Genomic DNA, 23,322 nt, shown 5'->3' on the forward strand with positions numbered 1-23,322 from the left:
GCAATGACTGCTTTAAAATTCACTTTCCGATTTTAAATTGCGTTTCACAATATTCATTTGTCATTTTTAACCAATTACCTCTTTCAGCTTTTATTTTACAGCTAGCATTTAATTTGGCTTGATTATCCAGGGTAGTAAAATAAAATGTAATTATTAATTTGCTTTTAATTTTCTCTTAATTTTAGGGCTGGGTAAACAAAAATCCTCCTCATCCCTTCTGCAAAAAGACTAGATAGATGCAGCACAAAAAGTAGTTGGGAGTTATCCAGAGTACACATGCTTTTATGTACTTTTTATTTGGCCTTAAATACAACATCAACATTCTAACATCTTAAAAACAACCAATATATCTTAAGACGTCATTAGCTTTACACAGCTGACTTTGAATACATACATAGTTTACATACTATAGATAAGACTGCTTAAGTGGCAGCAAATATACATTTTACTAAGTTTGGCACATTTGCAAAATCTGTGGTAAAAATATATTCATTACTTTTGACTTTACAGACAACAGACAAACGCAAATGCACACACAAAATCAGACATCACATAGCCGGGTTGGATCAGTGGGTAGAGTAGGCGCACATACATAGAGGTCCAGGTTTCGAATCCGACCTGTGACGATTTCCTGCATGTCCTCCCCCTTTCTCACCTAGCTGTATCGAATAAAGGCGGAAAAGCCCAAAAAATAATCATAAAAAAAATAGACATCATACCGAAGGAACAACACATAAAAACTTCATGGTATTTTAAATGCAGGCATCCTCACTCACAACCAGGTGAACAGAGGTGGTTATCTGTAATGGGCTTGAGCTACTGACACAAAGTGGTGCTGTAACCAATGTAAATTTCACAATGTCAGTTTTCTATTACTTTACGTATATGGGAATTCAAGGAACGGACACAGTCCCCTCTCCCGCTACAGTAAAATGGTGAAACAAAATCAACCATCCCAAAGCAAAAGCAGGTTGGATAGTTAAGCATACTTTTTTAAACAGCAGAAAAACCCCTTAACAGCTCAAGATGGGTGAACAATATTTGTAGAATTACCGTACTAACCCTGAGTCTTACAGTTTTTATAGAAGTAGACCGATAGATTTGTCAGTACAACAGTTATCCCAGTCACCAAAATGTTCCAATAATGTGGCCTTCACCTCCACTTCTTGAACACTAGGGGGCTCTCCTGGTCAACAGACACTGTAGGTCGGATGCAGAGGGATTGCCTAAGAGAAATTAAATCTCCTGGAGTGAGAGGAGCAACTTCTGATAGCACCTCTACAACTCAATCTTGTGTCCCCCGCATCAGTGTAATACGGCACCCTTGACATGACAGGCAGATGCTTCCCAAAGCCTAGCGCTTGATCACCACCTGCTCAAAGGCTCCAGCTGCGACCCTGAAAAAGAATGCAACAGCGTGTTACATGACAGGAAATGACAGTGTTAATCTGATCTGGCTGTGGTGCTTTCTTTTATGTGCAGAACTAACACTATGTTGTGAAATTTAAAGTATCTTAACATGGGGTTAATAGATTCCTTATTAGAATCCCCATTTCGCATATTTTCAGTGAATTTAGATTTGTAGTAAATGCCTTCTGCTGGGCACCCACATTCCAAAGTTACATAATCACACCCACCTCATATGCTGGCTTCCCAAGGCTGTACTCCCACCAGGACCAACGAACAAGCTGAGCCCCTCCTCTACAGCAACACACGCACAAACACAGAGACACACAAATTACAAATAAGGGTAGTGGCAATAAGTGCACAGTCAGGGTTTGAAAATGGCTCACACTTAGTTTCTAGGAATTCTAAAAAAAAAAAGAAGAAAAAAAGACAGTTGATCGGGGGATGTTGTAGATGAGATCTTTTGAAAAACATCCAGGGAAGTAGTTGATAGTTGAGGAATTTAAAAGATGCACGTTCACACAGAAGAAGCAAGGTAGAGATGGAGTGACCCTGCCCGGAGGAAGCCCGGGGCCCCCGTCTGGAGCCAGGCCCAGACGGGCGGGCTCGTCGGGCGAGCGCCTGGTGGCGGGTTTGCCACGGAGCCCGGCCGGGCACAGCCCGAACAAGCTACGTGGCTCCCATCTCTCCAGCCCATGGGCCCACCACCTGTGGGAGGAACCGTTGGGGTCGGGTGCGATGCCACATGGGTGGCAGTGAAGGTCAGGGGCCTCGACGGACCAGACCCGGGCGGCAGACGCTGGCTCTGGGGACGTGGAACGTCACCTCTCTGTGGGGGAAGGAGCCGGAACTGGTGCGGGAGGTGGAGCGCTACCGGTTAGATCTGGTGGGGCTTACCTCACGCACAGTCTCGGTTCTGGAACCATACTCCTGGATAGGGGTTGGACTCTTTTCTTCTCGGAGTTGCCCAGGGTGTGAGGCGCCGGGCGGGTGTGGGGATACTCACAAGCCCCGGCTGGCGCCGCTGTGTTGGAGTTTACCCCGGTGGACGAGAGGGTCGCCTCCCTACGCCTGCGGGTTGTGGGGGGGAAAACTCTGACTGTTGTTTGTGCATATGCACCAAACAGGAGTTCGGAGTATTCGGCCTTCTTGGAGACCTTGACTGGAGTCCTGCATGGGGCTCCAGTGGGGGACTCCATTGTTCTGCTGGGGGACTTCAACGCACACGTGGGCAATGATGGAGACACCTGGAGGCGTGATTGGGAGGAACGGCCTCCCTGATCTAAACCAGAGTGGTTGTTTGTTGTTGGACTTCTGTGCTAGTCATGGATTGTCTATAACGAACACCATGTTCGAACATAGGGATGCTCATAAGTGTACCTGGTACCAGAGCACCCTAGGCCAAGGTCAATGATCGATTTCATAATCGTTTCATCTGATCTGAGGCCGTATGTTTTGGACACTCGGGTGAAGAGAGGGGCAGAGCTGTCAACCGATCACCATCTGGTGGTGAGTTGGGTCAGGGGTGGGGAAGACTCTGGACAGACCTGGTAAGCCCAAACGTGTAGCGGGTAAATTGGGAACGTCTGGAGGAGGCCCTGTCCGACAGACTTTCAACTCACACCTCCGGCGGAGCTTTTCGTGCATCCCTGTGGAGGCTGGGGGCATTGAACCCAGTGGACAATGTTCAAAGTTTCCATTGCTGAAGCTGCGGCGAGGAGCTGTGGTCTTAGGATCTTAGGTGCCTCAGGGGCGGTAACCCACGAACACCGTGGTGGACACCAGTGGTCAGGGAAGCCGTCCGACTGAAGAAGGAGTCCTTCCGGGATATGTTATCTCGGAGGACTCGGAGGCGGTTGCAGGGTACCGAGGGGCCCGAAGGGCTGCAACCTCTGCCGTGAAAGAGGCAAAGCAGCGGGTGTGGGAGAAGTTTGGAGAAGACATGGAGAAGGACTTTCGGTCGGCACCAAAGTGTTTCTGGAAAACTGTTCGCCACCTCAGGAGGGGGAAGCGGGGAACCATCCAAGCTGTGTACAGTAAGGATGGGACACTGTTGACCTCCACTGAGGAGGTAATAGGGCGGTGGAAGGAGCACTTTGAGGAACTCCTGAATCCGACTAATACGCCCTCTATGTTAGAGGCAGAGCTGGAGGATAACGGGGGATTGTCGTCGATTTCCCAGGCGGAAGTCACTGATGTAGTCAAACAACTACACAGTGGCAAAGCCCCGGGGATTGATGAGATCCGTCCAGAAATGCTCAAGGCTCTGGGTGTGGAGGGGCTGTCCTGGTTGACACGCCTCTTCAACATTGCGTGGAAGTCTGGGACGGTGCCAAAGGAGTGGCAGACTGGGGTGGTGGTTCCTCTTTTAAAAAGGGGGACCAGAGGGTGTGTGCCAATTATAGGGGTATCACACTTCTCAGCCTCCCTGGTAAAGTCTACTCCAAGGTGCTGGAAAGGAGGGTTCGGCCGATAGTCGAACCTCGGGTTGAGGAGGAACAATGCGGATTCCGTCCTGGTCGTGGAACAACGGACCAGCTCTTCACTCGCAAGGATCCTGGAGGGAGCCTGGGAGTATGCCCAACCGGTCTACATGTGTTTTGTGGATTTGGAGAAGGCGTATGACCGGGTCCCCCAGGAGATACTGTGGGAGGTGCTGCGGGAGTATGGGGTGAGGGGGTCTCTACTCAGGGCCATCCAATCTCTGTATGACCAAAGTGAGAGCTGTGTCCGGGTTCTCGGTAGTAAGTCGGACTCGTTTCAGGTGAGGGTTGGCCTCCGCCAGGGCTGCGCTTTGTCACCAATCCTGTTTGTAATATTTATGGACAGGATATAGAGGCGTAGTCGGGGTGGGGAGGGGTTGCAGTTTGGTGGGCTGGGGATCTCATCGCTGCTCTTTGCAGATGATGTGGTCCTGATGGCATCATCGGCCTGCGACCTTCAGCACTCACTGGATCGGTTCGCAACCGAGTGTGAAGCGGTTGGGATGAGGATCAGCACCTCTAAATCGGAGGCCATGGTTCTCAGCAGGAAACCGATGGAATGCCTTCTCCAGGTAGGGAATGAGTCCTTACCCCAAGTGAAGGAGTTCAAGTACCTTGGGGTTTTGTTCGCGAGTGAGGGGACAATGGAGCGGGAGATTGGTCGGAGAATCGGGCGCAGCGGGTGCGGTATTGCATTCAATCTATCGCACCGTTGTGACGAAAAGAGAGCTGAGCCAGAAGGCAAAGCTCTCGATCTACCGGTCAGTTTTCGTTCCTACCCTCACCTATGGTCATGAAGGCTGGGTCATGACCGAAAGAACGAGATCCAGGGTACAAGCGGCGAAATGGGTTTCCTCAGGAGGGTGGCTGGCGTCTCCCTTAGAGATAGGGTGAGAAGCTCAGTCATCCGTGAGGAGCTCGGAGTAGAGCCGCTGCTCCTTTGCGTCGAAAGGAGCCAGTTGAGGTGGTTCGGGCATCTGGTAAGGATGCCCCCTGGGCGCCTCCCTAGGGAGGTGTTCCAGGCACGTCCAGCTGGGAGGAGGCCTCGGGGAAGACCCAGGACTAGGTGGAGGGATTATATCTCCAACCTGGCCTGGGAACGCCTCGGGATCCCCCAGTCGGAGCTGGTTAATGTTGCTCGGGAAAGGGAAGTTTGGGGTCCCCTGCTGGAGCTGCTCCCCCCGCGACCCGACACCGGATAAGCGGACGAAGATGGATGGATGGATGGACGTTCACACACTAAACATGTATGTCTTAATGATTGCGAAGAGTCACATTTTCTTACCACAATACATGCCTCCCCCCATTTTCATTAAGTCTTTGGTTAAGAACAGGGGTTTGGAACATGGCAGCCACAATGTGCGCTCGGCTATCAGTGAGGTTAAACTGACCTTGTATTCAAAGACATAATATGCAATCTTATCTCTGTAATCCTTAATCAAACAAAGCTTAATATTCAGGCTGGTTAAGTATGTAAGTACTGTCCAAATTTACGTCCAATTTATGATTTGCCATCATAAACATCTAATCGCATTGCAACACCTCAAAGTAATTGGATCCCATCAGCAGGATGGTAGACAACTTTCCAAGTCAGCCTTCATGAATCCACTAAGTTACGGATTCGGTGTACACACCCTCTGCACTGGAGTCCAAGAAGCCATGGCTGAAATCCTGGCTCTGCAGGATTTTCTCTATTATGTCATCAGCATCCACCCTGGTGGCATCAACTCTCTTCAGCTGATTCTCCACGGAGTCCTGCTTTACTGGATGTCTACTGGAGAAACAGAAACAGCGTGGAATATTACACAAATGTGCTTCATAGGGAATAGAAAAGACATAAGACTGTTGCATTTGGTGGAAAATAGTAACGTCAGATTCCCGGATAGTTTATTAACACGGTCATTATATACAAAGGTCAAAAACAGCATAGAAAATATAGAAAAGGAAAAGTGAGAAGAAGGGAAGAAAGGAAGAAAATAAAAAAAACACTACCTTGGAACTTTAGCAGGGGTAGAGGAGTGTTCAGGTGCGTGTTGACAGGTTGCTGAGAATGGGGGAGTGGTCCTGCTCTCCCCCCGCTGATCACTAGGTTCCGGGATGCTGCCGATGCCTATGGAGGCAGAACCCGCAGACACACTCCTCCGATGGCAAAGATCAGTTAAACTGGAGTGATTTGAGCTGTAACCTACAGGACAGGAGAGGAAACAAATCCACAAAGGTTATGTTTATGATTTGTGTAACTGGTGTGGTAGTAATGCATGTGTCACTGTGCGCTTGGGTACCTGAGATTTTTGAATGCTGACTCGCATGGCTGGGTGTTCTAGAGTGACCATATGCTCCAAGCTCATCTGGAACTGATACGGACTTTACTGAAGTCAGACACACACACACACACACACACACAAGCACACACACACACACACACACACACACACACACACACACACACACACATACAGTACATATTAAAATCCCAAGTTTTGGTATGAACATTTCGTAAATGCATACAGAGACCTAAAACTTTAGGTATTTATTCTGTTAGGTAAACCCCTAAAGGATTCACTTATTTTCTTTATGATGCTTTTTCTTCTGAGACTTGTGAAACAAAGGTACTGATGATTATTTTGAAAATGTTGACTCCTGAATAATCATGGTAAATCATGAGGGATGGTTCTTTGTAGAACCTTGTCTAAACTATGCTGTCTACATCCAAAGTTGCATGCTTTGCTTTTGTCAAGAACTGAGAAACTAAAATGATAATCTTGCTGTTGTAGGGAACAGCACCTCTTTTAAATCTTAGAGTCTGTATGTACATACCAGTGAGTGAATGGAATATGTGCTTGTCCCCTCCCTTTCTGTCCTCAAGGAGACACTCTGCTTCAGCCTGTGAGATTCCCAGAGTCATGGCTGTAGATGGGGGACTAAAGGGAAGAGCAGAAAGAGTGATGAGGGTGGTGTCTTCAGTATATGAGTGTTGTTGGAAAAGAGCTCCTTCAACCGCTCTGCTCTTTAGATAGACACTAATAATTGGAGAATTTGAGATTCTGGCGACTCCTAGTGGTAGACTACAGTAAGACATGGCTGGATACAGGAGGAAAGGATATTAGAAGCACTTTTCCGGTGGTGATATTTTTTCCCCACTATGGCCACGCCAAGATAGCATTCACACACTACTATTGGCCAGGCATCCATGCTTACATGTACAGGTCCTATCCCCTGACCAATCCCCTAACCCTAATCTTAACCACTCGAGGTCAAATGCCTAACCCCAACCAATCAAGCTGCTTTGTAGGGCGGGTCTTGGCGTGGCCATAGTGGGATTAGTCATTTTGCTTTCCAATGAGCGCTGAGCGTTACTGCGCAGCCTCCAACTGAGAGAGATGACGTAAATGTAACGTGAGCAACCTGTCTGAAAGTTGGAAGTCTTCTGGTAGCTGTGCCAAGAGAAATCTCAATCATTCCCAATCTTACAGAGACGGAGAGCGTAGGTATATGTAAGGAGCTAACATGGGCACAGGCTAATTATTGCTAACTAAAATGCTAGTTAACATTACTACTTAAACTTAAACAGCTAATGTAAGTCGAAACTGCCTGCAAGCTTCTCCTGTACTGTACGGTAATTCCTCTACTATGCGACAGTAAGTCGCGTGGTTATGACAAAATCGTTAGCCTATTTTTACAAAAAACGTCTGCTACGGAGCCATAACTTGAGATACAAGGTAATGGAGCCTTTTATACATTGTCGTGTTTCTTTAGAAATAAACAATGGACAAAAAAAGTCTTTAAACGCTTCAGATGTAAAGTTATTCACTGTCAAAGTGACGTCAAAATGAATGGCAGTCAATGGAATGCTAATGCCGGGTGATCTTTTGGTAGCATCAAAATGGCGCCATAGGAGGTTTGAGTTCTGAAGCGAAGCTTACCCCCTTGGCTTCTAGGCTGGGATTGATTTTTATGAACATCAACTTGTGCTAATCAAATAGCTCTTTAGTTCAACATAAATACTTGGATATGAAATTGAAACATGCTCTATGTGGTTCAAAGATCAGTGTTATTCTTTTAGTATACTGTACTTCTACTTGTGAATAGATTGTACAAAATATTACTTATTGCAATATTAAAGTCGGCAAATGGCTCTGATCCAAAGTCAAAAAAAGGCTATGAGCATGGAATTGCAGTAATTTCAGTCATCAGACATACCTTTACCTAGACCGGGTAAACCCAGCCCGATCTGCCGGCGATTTAATTTCGCCCTAGAGCTCAGGCTGGAAACCTGTACGTTTATCTATCCTGCTTCCGTTACAAATTTGCGGGAACCAATCACAAGCTGGCTTATCCACCTGGCGCACCATTGGCGGGTTTAACACGATGACGATAGAGAAGCGAAGGCAAGCAGCTTTTTGTTTACATTCAACGTGGCGGCGAACCGAAGCGCAGCAACCCGTTGATGCCGCTGTCGCTGCTGTTTTAAAAGATTTCAAAGGCAAGTTTTCTCTGAAAACGGAACAGAAACTTCCATCCATCCATCCATCTTCGTGCGCTTATCCGGTGTCGGGTCGCGGGGGGAGCAGCTCCAGCAGGAACAGAAACTTGCCCTGGAAAAATTCCTACAAAAGAAGGCTGTGTTTGCCTTACTACTGACCGGCTTTTTTTTTTTTTTTACTACCGACCGGCTTTCGCTCTGCCTCGCTTTGCAAAGTACGTCACCCGGATCGTTGGTCTGATTGGTTGAAGGACTATCCAATTGCGTACATAGTCATTTGAACTATGCCCGTTGATCACACCTCTTGTGCAGAGAAAATACAGATCAGACTCCCCAGACTAATGTTCAATCTTAAAAGATTGAGCTTGGTCTGGTGATAGCCAGACTAACCTTTACCTATACCTGTGTAACAATACTGTGTAATGGTTAAACTGCAGATATTCCAACACATCGGCAAGCAAACATCCAAGTCAGCAATCTCGTTGATCAAGTTATACAATCGTTATAAGTGGATAAGTAAAAAGTTTATTAAAACAGAATGACAATGACTTTTTAGCAACACCCTGACCTTAACACGGGAAACCTGCTGCTACTGAGAAGCTGTTAAACAAAGGAATGAGCGTGGAGAGGCAGACAAAAAGTGACAGAGAAACAGTGAAAAAAACTTCACACACACACCCACAAACACACACACTCGCACACACACACACACACACACACACACACACACACACACACACACACAATGAGTAACACTGCGTGGGATGAATGACTAGGCTATCCTTGAGCTTACACTTTAGACATCTCCTAGGCAGCAGTGTGTGTGTTATTACACTAACAGGAAGTTGGAACATGAAGGCGGGCAGGGAAAGACTAGAAAGAAAGAAAGTTAAATGTTTGCACATGGTTGAGACTTTGGCAGGAGTATGTTGTTGCATCACGTCCTTTGTGACAAACTGCTCTAATACCGACAGCTCTTGAAAAAAAGAGAAAATAAAAGCTCTGGGCAGAGCTGATCACATATCAGCCGTTGTCGAGGTCAGACAGATTAATGTCTAGGCGAGGTGTTATTAGCTTTCAGATCGGACCCTGAGAAGATCTCAGCCACAATATAACATTTGATAACTTTAAACTCTGTGAGTGTCAGTAATGTCAGACAAGAGTGTGTTTTTTCAGTTTAGTGACAGACAGGATGTGATGAAAACAATTTTCTCTGTGGTTAGACACAGACTTCTTACGTGAGGGCCAAACTGTCTTTACAACCACAAACATTAAGTTTTGAAGTTTAAAAAAAAACTTAAACATGACAGACAAGTCAACATTTCCTTAGTAACAAGTTTCAAATAGAATTGATATACAGACTTACAGGATGAGAAATACAACTGAACAGAGGAATAAGGTCAAAATGAGCTCTTACGTTTTAAAACAGGGGTCTCCAGACATGAGTTGTGTTGTGATGACAACCTGTAAGAAAAAGAAGAAGAATAGTAATGTCAGTTTTAGGTTGACAAGCAACTATACTTGTGAGGCAGAAAAAAAACTGCAATTTTCCCATGTAGAGCAGGTTTTTATAGGGGTGCTGTTGACGTTAAGGTTTACAATAACATTTTGTGCAATGAAAGCCCGGTGTAGATTTGTGCCCCAAGAAGAATATTTGAAATTCATTCCCACGGCTCAGGCAGTTCACAGTTCACAGGTTCAGACATGTGCAGCATCAACTGTCACGCCATTCAACTTTTCCATTCATGACATAAATCCAACTTTTTCAAATAGACGATTGTCTACTTCTGCTGATGAACTCAAGAACTGGTTAATAGCTTTAGAGCGACACAGTTTCACAAGGATAGGTTGTAGGCTTAACTATGCTTTGCTAAAATGCATTACATTTGTGTCTGTACAAATGTAATGCATTTTAGCAAAGCATAGTTAATGTAAGATTATTGGAGTGTACTAAACGTTGCCAGTGTGGTGAAGACTCTTGAGGGCATTTCCAAATATATTTACAGGAGGATTGTGCAGCTATGTGTTGAAACATTACACACCTTCAGAATTGAGTTGTCCTGTCTGGTGTTCTTGGTGTCATATCCCTCTAGGAGACACCGTCGCGTGGTGCTGCCAGACCCAGCAAACTCAGACAGGTTCAAATCACACAACTGTCCATTTGTCAACCATTTGACAGTTTATCTCTGTTAAAGTGTCAGGATTAACAATAATCTATTTGCACATAAAGCATCATCCTATGATAACGTGGTGTAATATATAATAGTAATCTACATTTGAAGAAATCCAGTAATGCTCAGGTTTTTATTTGGAAACACACCACACCTGTCTGAGATGGGAGCTTCAGTTCTTGAGAAATCAGATAAAACTAATTATTTTCAAGTTATCGGTTAACATAAATTAGGTTTTGATTTACAGAATATTCAATAAGTAACCAAGGCCGGAAACTAGAAATAAAAACATTCTTAGCACACAGACTCACCTCACCGAAAAGTCCTCTAAGGGCACTGTTATCACAAATACGTTTCATGATAAGACTAGTTCTAATGGATATGTGGCATTTAGGCTGCTATGTTTACAACAAATTCCAGTCTACAGACTCAAGAACAGAAGTATTACCTTTGCAAAAGTTTTTCCACCCTTCAATTCCTAAAATGACAAAAAGAAATTGTGAGGTTACAATTGCCTGTTTCATTATTATCTCACGCACCGGTTTCATTAAATCCTTTGTTAGTCCTTGCAGCGTGACTACTGTCTGCACAAAGCACATGTGATATGGTTATAAATTAAAAGTGCTTCTGTTCTTATGTACAGAAACATTTTCTTAGCACATCAAAGTCTCAATTAACTATCTCTACTGCTATGGAAAACTGCTACTATGCATGTTTGTAGTGTCAACAACGTAGAGCTGAGAGCTTAATGGCAGAAGATGAAAACAAAGTCCTATACCTTGCGCACAGACACCCGGCACAAACAGGGGTCTAGTACACCTGTCCCAGCATTGGCACTCATCTTACAAACAAAAGAGAATTTCTTCCTCCAGTGTACACAGTTGGCCTGGACTGACTCCCTGTGAGAGAAACACATTTAGAAACAAATAATCATACAAAAACACAGGCATACTGAAAGAGCAGACATTTCACAAATCTGACAGATCTATGCATTGTATAATGGTATAAAATAAAATATAATATACAAATAAGAATTTTCCTACACCACCATACATCATGCACAAATTGTCGATGTTCGTGTGTTTGAAAAAGAGAATAAAGTAGTTGGAGCAGGGGGAAACAGAGTGTTTGGGAACTTTGTCACCATGGCAAAGCAATGAGGGTTAGCGGTTGTTGACATGTCTCCTTTTTCCCCCAGAGTGACTCATTTAAATGCAAACGTTACAAGCAGAGTTATAATCACAGTTCAGAAGGGATTAACCTTGCATGCTTCTTTGCAACGGAAGAACACTTTTTATGGTGGTCAAATAGAAACAATAAATAGAAGTGTACAAATGAAAGAGAGAGAAAATAAGCTAGCCTGATACAAATTCGCCATCATAAGGAGCCTCTGTTCTATTAGACAATCTCCAAATGTTATTATTATTATTATTATTATTATTATTATTATTATTATATTTATTATAATATTATAACAACGGTTGACTAAAAAAAAACGGTAGTTCCTGCAGGAACAACAGTAAGTTACTTGTTGCTTAGCAACTGCTTTGATCAACTGTGTACATAGCTAGCTAGCTAAAAAAACGATTATAGCTAAATGTTCTATTAAAGAAATTTGGAAACGTATATTTTATTGAACTAGCTAGCTACTTGACAAGCTCTTTTAAAATTGCGTTGAATCACAGCTTTCTGAGTACGTTACTTTCTCCCACAGCAGTCTTCAACTATTGGTAAGGTAACGTTACGTTAAATTAATCTTGCTTAGTTTCAATTAACGTTGTAAGTAACGTTAGCCTTTAACGTTAGTTATCGCTACTGTGGTGTAACGTTAGCTCGCTAAACCTTAACAAACGTTACACATAAACGTTGAAAGTCATGCATGCTGCTGCCTTGAAACAAAACCGAGACAACAAACGACGTTAACGTTACTTGTGTCCAACAAAAACTAAACAGCGACTTAAAAATTGTCAAAATCAAGGTTCACTTAGTTAAATTCAAGTCAAGCTTGTTCGAACAACCAGTGCTGTTGCTATAAATAGCTAAAACAATCTTACCGAGACGACTCTTCGGCAAAGCCCCCATCAAGGAGTCTAACTTTACAGAATAAAACTCCGTTTACGAAGGGAACCGATGACAATTCGTCCAAGTCGAAGTGTACTTTAAATTTAAATCTCTTCTTCTTTATAAGAATGAACGACATGATATCTCCTAACGTCAGTGACAGTGGCGCAACAAGTCCTGACAGAAGTAGCAGACAGACACTTTCCCTGCTCTGTGCTGTCTGTCGCTACTGTTCAGCTGTTGCTGGCTGCTGGTTGTTGCTGTATAGTCTACAAGTTCAAATCTCCTCCTTCCCACCCACTGAAAAATATAATTCATGACGTGAGGGAAATTCCAGCGTTTGATTGGACAATGTATCTGTACGAAAAAAAAGAAATACCGAGGTTGCGATTGTATGGTCATGCACTTCACACACAGTCAGAAGTTGTATAATGCACTATAGTAACATTCTCCCCGTGACCTCAGAACTGTAAAAGAGAAGTGGAAAAAAAACAAAATGGACAATATCTTTCATTCAACATAGGCATGTGACAAAAAAGAAGAAATGCAGGCATATGACAACTCTGGGGAAAAAAACTGTTACAATATGGTTCAAATCATTTCCACAGCCACAGTTTATATACTACCATGACATTGAAGGTATTCAGCAAGAGCATACTCAGAATGAGTGTACAATTTATGTTGCTGAACATTTTTATTTATGTCTAAACAGTGGTCATTTACATTTAAAGTACAGTAGCTATACCGTTCCACAGAAATACATTAGCATAACAAGTGAACGTCTTGCGATCAGTTGTTTACTCAAGTATCAAAATGTTCCCACTGACCTTCTCAAATGTGATTTGCCGCTTATTACTTTTAATTATTTAAATAAAAATATTTAGATTTTAAAATGTTGAGGTTTGGACTATTGGTTGGACACAACAAGAATTGTGAAGGTGTCACTTTGGGCTCTGGGTAATTGTGATGGCATTTCTTACTATGTTTATATTTTATTTTATTATTAATAATTGAGAAAATAATCATTATACCATTTTTATTACAGGACTTTTGCTTGCAACAGAGTATTTTTACAGTGTGGTTTAAAGGATCGGAATCCTCCACCACTGACAATATAGTTCTACACACTGTCCACATGTTTTGCATATACAATCTTAATTTAGTAGTAGTAGTAGTAGTTAGCCTGACATGGTCATACTCAGATTCTAGTCAGAATGTGAGTCTGAAACCGCTCCATTGGGCTGTGATTATGGGGCGTGTTCCAACCGAACCAGGAAAAAAAAATGCCTCTGCATTCATTGGATAGACCTCCAACCAATCAGAGCAACGGAACTCAACACTGTGTATTGTCTCCATAGCAACCACTCTTTGCACAATGCATTCGCGTGCATTCGTTCTAACTTCCGACTTTTAGACTTTTTTGAAGCTGGATATATCATTTGTTTCTTGTAAATATAAATGTGGATAACGTTAATGATAGTGACATGCTCGCTACAGTTGCATTTCTAAAGATGGATCGGCGAAAACACGTTTTATTTCTCTGATTCACGGCTTTGTTCTAGCGCCGGCGGTCCCTCTCTTCAGTCTCTCTCTATGTCTCTCCACCATATAACGCTGTCTCTCTTCAGTCTCTCTCTATCTCTCTCCACCATATAACGCTCTTTCTCTTCAGTCTCTCTCTTGCTTTCGGGCAGTTGTTGAGGCTCCTCCGCTGAGGATTTTAAAATGAATGCGCTGTCGATATCTTCTGTAACAGACGCGATGGTGGAATCTACACATCTCAACAAATTCAACCCAAGCGTTCTTTGGTGACGTGATTGATTATGTTACTGTTGATCATCTGTCCGACAATCTGATTGGTCCTAACAGATCCTGCTTCTCAAACTCGAATTTTGTGGGCGGGGCTAAGTTCGGCTGGCATCCAGGCTAAGTAGTAGTAGTAGTAGTAGTATTAGTAATGTAGTGAAGTTAAAAGCACATTTTCCCTCCAACATGTAGTGGAGTAGAAGAGAATAAGTCAGAAAAATGGAAATAATAGAACTTAATTATTAAACATAATGGAAATGCACTAACTAAAAGAGAAGGGCCTATTTGTATTTACTATAAGGATCCCCATTAGCTGACACCTAGATGACCAGCTAGTCTTCCTGGGGTCCAAAACAACATTTAATCAGACAATATTAAAACATTTCATGACATGTACATAAAATAAAATAAAATAAATACAACAATATCTGTTTAAAGAATTAAATCACAAAAAAGACTTGACTAAATTAATTGTTTAATTTATATATATAATATATTCTGCTCAAAGGAATCAGACTATCAGTTGTGTTGAGGGGCGCAGAGATGCCACACACAGGGGCCCCTGACAGTCTCCTTTTATTGTGTACACCACCTTTTGAGCGAGGAAACACCGCCCTCTAGTGGCGAGCAGCACTGCAGTCAGGTGCAATGGAATTACTACGCTATGTGTTTCTCTCTACTGAGCCTGACACGTCCTGCTAGAGGAAGAGATTAAATGTCCTCTGCAATGCACCGTAACATATCACACGGAGCAAGGATTAAAAATGACAGATGGGGAAATTCCCTATCAGATGCATGAACCGGATCATGCACTTGGTTAATGCAGGGTTTATTTATTTCACCGCTTTTTTTATTTGACCATCTTTCCTGTTTTCCGTAGAAATCATCGAGTGGCTACGTAGCCTGCATCGCTCCGCCTTCGGCCCCTCGATTGCTGCAGTTCGTCTGAAACATTGCGGAGGACACCCCCTGCATGGGGCAGTCTGCAAAACAAAGTCACTGGAAACCCATTTTTCATCGCGAACGCCGCGAGCGCGCACATCTGGATGTTTAGCAGGGTTTATGGATGAATTGCAATATGTATAACTAATCAGATCCTGACTGCAGTGCGACTCGTCTCGGCTGCTGCTTCCAGATTAGCCACACAATGTATCAAACGTTACGGACGTGTTTACTATCAAATGCCCGGTGCTGGGATGCCGACAGTACGAGGTCATGCCAGGATTTGTTTGAGAGGCTTGATACCAATAAAGATGGGAAGGTGGACGTCGCTGAATTACGAGCGGGTCTCAAGGAAATGGGCATATTCCGCCAGGGTGCCGCACAGGTAAAACCCAGGGAACATATGGGAGCCTGTATAGACAGGAGTTGCAGGGCTTGGCCTGCTCGTTATGCATTCCTTCCTGTGTGTGTGTGTGTGTGTGTGTGTGTGTGTGCGCGCAGTTTGCTCGATCAACCCCCCCCCCCGCCTCTCCCTAGCAGCACATAACATTTCATATATTTATATTTTAATACCTGTTTTAGGGTGGAGACATTTGCAGTGTTACTGTAAGTGTCTTTGAACTTTATCCGGATTATCAAGTAATACCATAACATCTCCCAAAAATGCACTGAGCAACTGAAGATTCACACCCATACACACATGACACTACACACTGTATTTGAGGTGTGTGTGTGTGTGTGTGTGTGTGTGTGTGTGTGTGTGTGTGTGTGTGTGTAAATATGAAAATTAAAAATCTATAACTTGTTTACACTGGAATACTGTGTGCCTGAAAAAAAAATGCATCTTGTGCAATGTGAAAATCACTAATTCTGTGTGTTATTTGATAATCATTTAAATGTGCCTTACAGAAAATCAATGTGAACTCTTTAACATCAACAGATGTGTTTTTTACTATGCATATACTGCATCTGTGTGTATGTGAATGTGTGAGTGTGTGTGTGTGAGACTTGCCCTGACTCTATACTGAAGGTGGCAAAATGAAACCATTGGATTGCATCTCATCTCTGTAGAAAATTGTGTCGTCTGGTGATCAGAACAAAGATGGGAGTCTCGACTTAAACGAGTTCAGCAAATACATGAAAGAGCACGAGAAGAAGCTGCTGCTGACATTCAAGAGTCTGGACCGAAACAACGATGGTAATGAGATGAGTGAAGCGGGTTCCAGGAGCTGCCTCACTGTAAAAATACTTAGCACCACTGTGATCACACGCTGCCCATGCATGTTTACAGAATCACATTTCCTCTGTTTACACTGCAGAATATTTGAGTAGAGTTTTTTTATTTATTTATTTTATGTTGTGTCAGGACGGATTGATGCCTCAGAGATCCAGCAGTCCCTTGCAGAGCTAGGCATGGATATCAGCAGAGAGAATGCCCTGAAAATATTACAGAGGTTTGACCTCCACATCTATCCACTCTAACATGTTTCTATTTAAGGAAGTACTCTGCTAATCCCTCTTGGGGAAATTTAATGTTTCATTTAGAGTGTGGCCAAAATATTGCTTTTGCGTAATCTGAAAGCTTTCTAATGTCATTAATTTGCTGATTATAATCATAGGTCAAAACAAGTGTCTGTGTGTTTCCTTAGTATGGACAACGACGGGACCATGACAGTGGACTGGAACGAGTGGAGAGAACATTTCCTGTTATGCCCTGCTTACAACCTGGAAGAGGTCATACGCCACTGGAAACACTCCTCGGTACATATAAACGCACAAACAATCGCAGCAAAAAACACATTTTGCAGACAAATACAGACCCAACTGCAGTGGGATTTAACGCATGACGTCTAGTCCCCTTGTGTTAGATGGATTTTCTCTGCAGTCCACATTTTGCCAGCAGCTTTCAAAGATTAGACTGTCCCAACATAATTAGGTCACAGCAGCACACTCTGGTTCCCTCAGCTTGCTCCTCCACCTCTTCTTAGTGCAAATAAAGACGTCATTGTCAAGATATTTGCTCCAATGTGAGCGAAACACTGCCTTTCTTTTGTATATAATGTTTCTAAATCGTCACTGCACTGCACATTTATGGTGTCTTACAGAACCACATTCTCATTCCACTAAAGTGCCATAGCGGTGACTGCAGGACACACAATGAGATGCATACGCCCTTGTGTTTCCCCACAGATCTGCATACATTTTTGTCGCAAACACCTTTTATGCTTTTGGAAAAAACAGTGGATATGTTTATGCGAAACAGCTAATGCATGCTACGAGGGTTCAGTCAGCTCAATGATTAGGATTTCACAAGCAGTTCTAGCTGATGAATAAGGAGCTCAATTCATTGATTGTTGTTCAACTAGTTCCAACTTCTGCAGTTCTTTTTGGCCTCTTCCTCATAGTGTGACCTTTTATTTGCACAAGTAGTGCCAAATATACAGCTTCCAAAAGCATGTTAGGTGTGTATGTGTTTTTCTTCCTGGCTGCAACCTTACGTTCAAGGTTTTGTAAATGTTGCTCTCTCTCCAGTGTACAACTGGTCTTTTGGCAAAATTGAAAAAAAAAGTGTCTGCATCCCTCAAAAGGGGAATTGCTTGTAGGCTTGTGACGTTTTTTTTTTTTTTGTCACATTGACAACCACACAAACAGATGTGACCGATCTACGTGACACATGCCTTCCTGAGAGAGATACAATCTCAAATGCTAAATTATTCTGCTATGAGACTGCATTTATTAAGACCATAAACTAACCTACCACAGGGATTTGAGCAAATGTGTTTATGTAATCGCTAGGTGCTGGACATAGGTGACAGTCTTGCCATCCCGGATGAATTCACTGAGGAGGAGAAGAACTCAGGTCGCTGGTGGAAGCACCTGGCTGCAGGTGCAGTGGCCGGGGCCGTCTCTCGCACTGGCACTGCCCCTCTGGACAGGATGAAAGTCTTCATGCAGGTGAAATGCATGCAAGAAAAAAAATGGAGGATATGTTAAGAAATATATGAATGTCTAAAACTGTCCTCTAAAACGTATGTATTTGTCCTGCAGGTTCATTCTTCTAAGACTAACCCAATAAGTCTGGGAGGGGGCTTCAAGCAGATGATCACAGAGGGAGGTCTGACTTCACTGTGGAGGGGAAACGGCATCAACGTTTTAAAGATTGCACCTGAGACAGCAATCAAGTTCATGGCATACGAACAAGTAAGCTCAAAAATTCACATTTGAATTCAATTTGAACTGACTAGTGCCCCATAATTAATATTATTATCAAGCCTAATTCGATCTCAGCCAACACCCCCCATTTTTTGCTCTCCCTATTTTACTTATTATTTATGCGTATGTGTATACATTGTGAATTTTTGTTGTTGTTTTTCTGTCTTTCTTGCCCAGATTGGTGTGTTGCGTGCTGTTAGTGGTGTGTTTCTCACATGGAAAAACAATAAAAACTTTGAATATAAAAAATTATATAATTATATATATATATATATATATATATATATATATATATATATATATATATATATACATATACATATACACTACCGGTCAAAAGTTTGGGGTCACTTAGAAATTTCCATTCCACTCCATTCCAGACACAATACCTGCTGAGATCAGTTGTATTGTTTTTTTTAACCAGGGCAGCAGTTTTCAGATTACATTATTTGCTTACATAATTGCAAAAGGGTTCTCGACTGTTGTAGACAGAAGTGGCTGAAGAAACACTTGAAATTCATGCTTTTTGGTCTAAACGTCATACCCAAATTAAAAGTGGTACAGCTCCCATATACTTTGACACTCAGGTGATTGATGTGGGTTTGTTTGTGTATTTGAGAAGTGTTGTATTTTGTAGTTTTTTGGCTTTTTTATTTGCACTTTTCAAATAGAAATAAAAAAACGCACAGACATATTTGTAGAAAAGAATTCATATAAAATCCATTTTTGAGTCTTTTAGCTTCTGAATTTTTTTCTGTAGTAAGCTGAGACGTGGCTAATGCTGTGTTGTCTGTCACCTGTCAGATGTGTTTACAACAGTGTATTTTAACAATTTTACAGATTTATAACTTGGACAGAAATAAAAAATTTCCATTCTAGCCTCTGTAACTCTGTGTCAGTAAGGCCTAGAATCGCCCTGACACTTGTAACAAAAACTTGAGAATGTTTCCTTTCCAATGATATCAGGCACACCCCTGAGTGTCAAAGTATATGGGAGCTGTACCACTTTTAATTTGGGTATGACGTTTAGACCAAAAAGCATGAATTTCAAGTGTTTCTTCAGCCACTTCTTTCTACAACAGTCGAGAACCCTTTTGCAATTATGTAAGCAAATAATGTAATCTGAAAACTGCTGCCCTGGTTAAAAAAAACAATACAACTGATCTCAGCAGGTATTGTGTCTGGAATGGAGTGGAATGGAAATTTCTAAGTGACCCCAAACTTTTGACCGGTAGTGTGTGTATATATATATATATATATATATATATATATATATATATATATATATATATATATATATATATATATATATATATATATATTATATTATATTATATTATAATTAAAAATTCACATTTGTAACACTTGATGGTATTTATCACAGTTTTGTAACATTGCAAATATTTGGAATACACGTCATTTATTTTCTTGCCATCTGTATGTGTTCTGTAGTTTAAAAAGTTACTATCCTCAGAGGGCAACACCATTGAGACACACAAGAGGTTTATGGCTGGCTCTCTGGCTGGAGCCACAGCGCAGACAGCCATCTACCCAATGGAGGTAAGACAACTGTTGCATCATAAAATAAAATGAAGTCAGCCCCAAACAAAATCCCACACGGGTCAAAAGAATTTGTTCCTCAGTCTTTCCTTCTTTTGTACTTTCTCTCTCTAAGGTATTGAAAACTAGACTCACCCTGAGGAAAACTGGCCAGTATTCAGGAATGTTTGATTGTGCCAAGAAGATCCTGAGGAAGGAGGGTGTCAGGGCTTTCTACAAGGGCTACATTCCAAACTTAGTGGGCATCATTCCCTACGCTGGGATAGACCTTGCTGTTTATGAGGTATTCAGCCCCTTGCGTGATATTTCACAACAGAGTGCACTTTTGTAACTCATTTGTATGCATGAATAATCTTGGATTGTAGAGCTACATTAAATCAGATAAACTAAGTTTTGTTTTATGCTAATGTGCACTAGTTCAATTCATCTTTCTCCTGTGTCTCAGACTCTGAAGAACACGTGGCTGTCGTACCACCCTGACTCCCCTAACCCTGGAGTTCTGGTGTTGGTGGCCTGCGGGACCATGTCCAGTACCTGTGGCCAGCTGGCCAGCTATCCACTCGCACTTGTGCGCACACGGATGCAGGCACAAGGTAAAGTCAGTCTGACATTTGATAATCGTGATGGCAAAACTTACATGGCGCGTCATTACACAGTGCGTAATATTTTTTTCTGACAGGAAAGGTTTTTATGTGGTGACAAACTCTGTAAAGGCACCCAATCTTTTCTGTAAACGCACACTTGAGTTAGAGCCCAAGTAATAAATAGGTTGTAACCGAGAGGGGCTGACTTTAACGTACAGCACCGGTGTAAAAAGCATGCTTTCAGATGCAACTCCGCCTCCCTAACTTACTTTTTTCTCTCCAGCGTCCCTGGATGCATCAGACCAGTCCTCCATGACCAGTCTGATGAAGAAGGTTGTAGCCAAAGATGGCTTTTTCGGACTCTACCGGGGCATCCTGCCAAACTTCATGAAAGTCATTCCCGCTGTCAGCATTAGCTATGTGGTTTACGAGTACATGAAGACTGGCTTAGGAATTTCCAAATGATGCAGCAAGCAAATGAACATTACTTGTTTTACATATCTTACTACAGACTTGAAAATGCCTGAAATAAACTCCCAAAACAGGCCAACGTTAAACATACAGAGCATGACTTCCACCAGCTGGCACAGGAGTTCAGTGGATGGAAAACTGTATGTATTCCACTAAAGGTCATCTGTCAGTAGCTAAACCATTTATCGTCCGTGGTGAGCATGCTTTAATTGTTATCCTGCTGTTACACATAACACACTCCAAAAATATGTACACCACCCAAAACAATATTAGACATAAAGAAAGTACTGTACTACATACAAGCAAAAAACATGATACATGATTGGTTGTTAAATTTATCCTACTGTTATTCTTTAAAAAATTCTGTCAACAAACCAAAAAGCTAGCTCAATGGGACATACTGTTTTGCTTTTTTTGGTAACAGAATAAATATTTTTTAAGAGAAAACTGAAGCTTACCCATTGGGGATACACAGCATCGTAAATTTTCTTATTTAAAGTAAAATGACACTACAACAGTTTAAATGTATCAGCCCACACCCTTCGGAGGTAATTTAAGACTTTTCTAAGTTGGAAACACCTGCCCCTAGAGTGACATCAGCTCCAGACAGCAGCTGTCAACTAAAAATAACTGGCCCTGAAAAATCAATAACTTGTTTACACTGGAATACTGTGTGCCTGAAGAAAAATGCATCTTGTGCAATGTGAAAATCACTAATTCTGTGTGTTATTTGATAATCATTTAAATGTGCCTTACAGCCAATCAATGTGAACTCTTTAACATCAACAGATGTGTTTTTTACTATGCATATACTGCATTTGTGTGTGTGTGTGTGTGTGTGTGTGTGTGTGTGTGTGTGTGTGTGTGTGTGTGTGTGTGTGTGTGTGTGTGTGTGTGTGTGTGTGTGTGTGTGTGTGTGTGTGTGTGTGTGTGTGTGTGTGTGTGTGTGTGTGTGTGTTTTCTGTTTTCAGTCATGACTATTTATGGATTTTAATTATGGTTACTACGTAACATGGTAACACATAAACAGTTATAACTGGTCATTGGACTAAAATACTTGCAGGGAGCATGTTTTTGTCTTGTGTCACTTCTCATTCCTCCAAACATACACACCCACAACAGGATACTGTATCCTTTACAGTATCCTGTTAAGGAGGGCGGCTGTGGCTCAGTGGTAGGGCGGCCTGCCAGTCGGAAGGTTGGTGGTTCGATCCCTGGCCCTGCAGTCCCATGTCGAAGTGTCCTTGGGCAAGACACTGAACCCCAAGTTGCCCCCGATGCTGCGCCATCGGAGTGTAAATGTGTGTGAATGTTTATCTGATGAGCAGGTGGCACCTTGTACGGCAGCCTCGGCCACAGTGTATGAATGTGTGTGAATGGTTCCTGTACAATGTAAAAGCGCTTTGAGTAGTCGTTAAGACTAGAAAAGCGCTGTATAAAAATAGCCCATTTACATTTAACATTGTGTTAAAGCCCAGTGGTGTCGGAACATTTGTATCTACCCTGTAAGATGAAAACCAGTCTATTGTCTTTATTATAAGTGACATTAAGTGGATTTTGGGAAACTAAAACTGGTTTTGATTCAATAGTCATAAACACTTACAAATTTAGCATGGTCTTTGCTGGAAGGCGAGAACAATGGTTCAGTAGTGTAAAGTTCAGATCACTGGTTTGACAATCATTGGCGTTAGTGCCCTTTATTTAGAAACAGCTGCACATAGTGGTTAATAAAGGTAAAACACATGGATGCATTTCCATGCAAAACTGAATTTTTTTCTTTTATCATCTTTACTTTGGTAGTACGTTTTATTTTTTCTAATAGGTTCTAGCTGGCCTAATAAAAAGGAGTCAGCAATAGATGTTGGAGATTATTATTGTGACAAAGCAGGCAAAATACAGACTCCGTAGAAGAATTAAGACCGTCAAAATGATTCCATCAGCTTTGTATTTGTGATATACTCTGGCTTTGGTATAGAGCATTTTGGTCATCGTGTTGAACCTCAAGTTCTCACAATTGTTTGAATTTGCTTTCATTCATCTACAAAAGGGATCAAGAAATTTGTAAGATGTGATTTTTTTTCAAGAAACGACCCTCGTCAAGATTAAGAGGGACATGGTTTATATCTTAATCAACCAAATGA

General features: G+C 42.2%; 2 protein-coding genes across 3 annotated transcripts; one reads left to right on the forward strand and one right to left on the reverse strand.

Moving 5' to 3' along the window:
• Positions 1–254: 254 nt before the first annotated feature.
• LOC114565341 (protein FAM102B) lies at positions 255–12,904 on the reverse strand. The gene is made up of 11 exons (XM_028593336.1): positions 12,599–12,904; positions 11,323–11,443; positions 10,993–11,022; positions 10,416–10,526; positions 9,791–9,837; positions 6,708–6,811; positions 6,173–6,259; positions 5,883–6,075; positions 5,525–5,664; positions 1,638–1,701; positions 255–1,397 (listed from the first exon to the last, which is right to left on the reverse strand). The coding sequence occupies exons 1-11, from the start codon at positions 12,742–12,744 to the stop codon at positions 1,355–1,357; spliced, it is 1,086 nt and encodes a 361-aa protein (XP_028449137.1). The 5' UTR covers positions 12,745–12,904; the 3' UTR covers positions 255–1,354.
• On the forward strand, positions 12,091–21,698 carry LOC114565340 (calcium-binding mitochondrial carrier protein SCaMC-1). 2 transcript variants are annotated; one of them, XM_028593334.1, is made up of 10 exons: positions 12,091–12,274; positions 16,425–16,551; positions 16,720–16,807; positions 17,003–17,114; positions 18,150–18,308; positions 18,402–18,554; positions 20,019–20,126; positions 20,242–20,409; positions 20,572–20,719; positions 20,994–21,698. In XM_028593334.1, the coding sequence occupies exons 2-10, from the start codon at positions 16,491–16,493 to the stop codon at positions 21,173–21,175; spliced, it is 1,179 nt and encodes a 392-aa protein (XP_028449135.1). In that variant the 5' UTR covers positions 12,091–12,274; positions 16,425–16,490; the 3' UTR covers positions 21,176–21,698. The 2 variants fall into 2 exon arrangements, with proteins under 2 accessions (XP_028449135.1, XP_028449134.1); XM_028593333.1 differs by lacking the exon at positions 12,091–12,274 and adding an exon at positions 15,086–15,738.
• Positions 21,699–23,322: the final 1,624 nt, after the last annotated feature.

This window comes from Perca flavescens, chromosome 12 (genome assembly GCF_004354835.1).
Source record: "Perca flavescens isolate YP-PL-M2 chromosome 12, PFLA_1.0, whole genome shotgun sequence".
Classification (NCBI taxonomy): domain Eukaryota; kingdom Metazoa; phylum Chordata; class Actinopteri; order Perciformes; family Percidae; genus Perca; species Perca flavescens.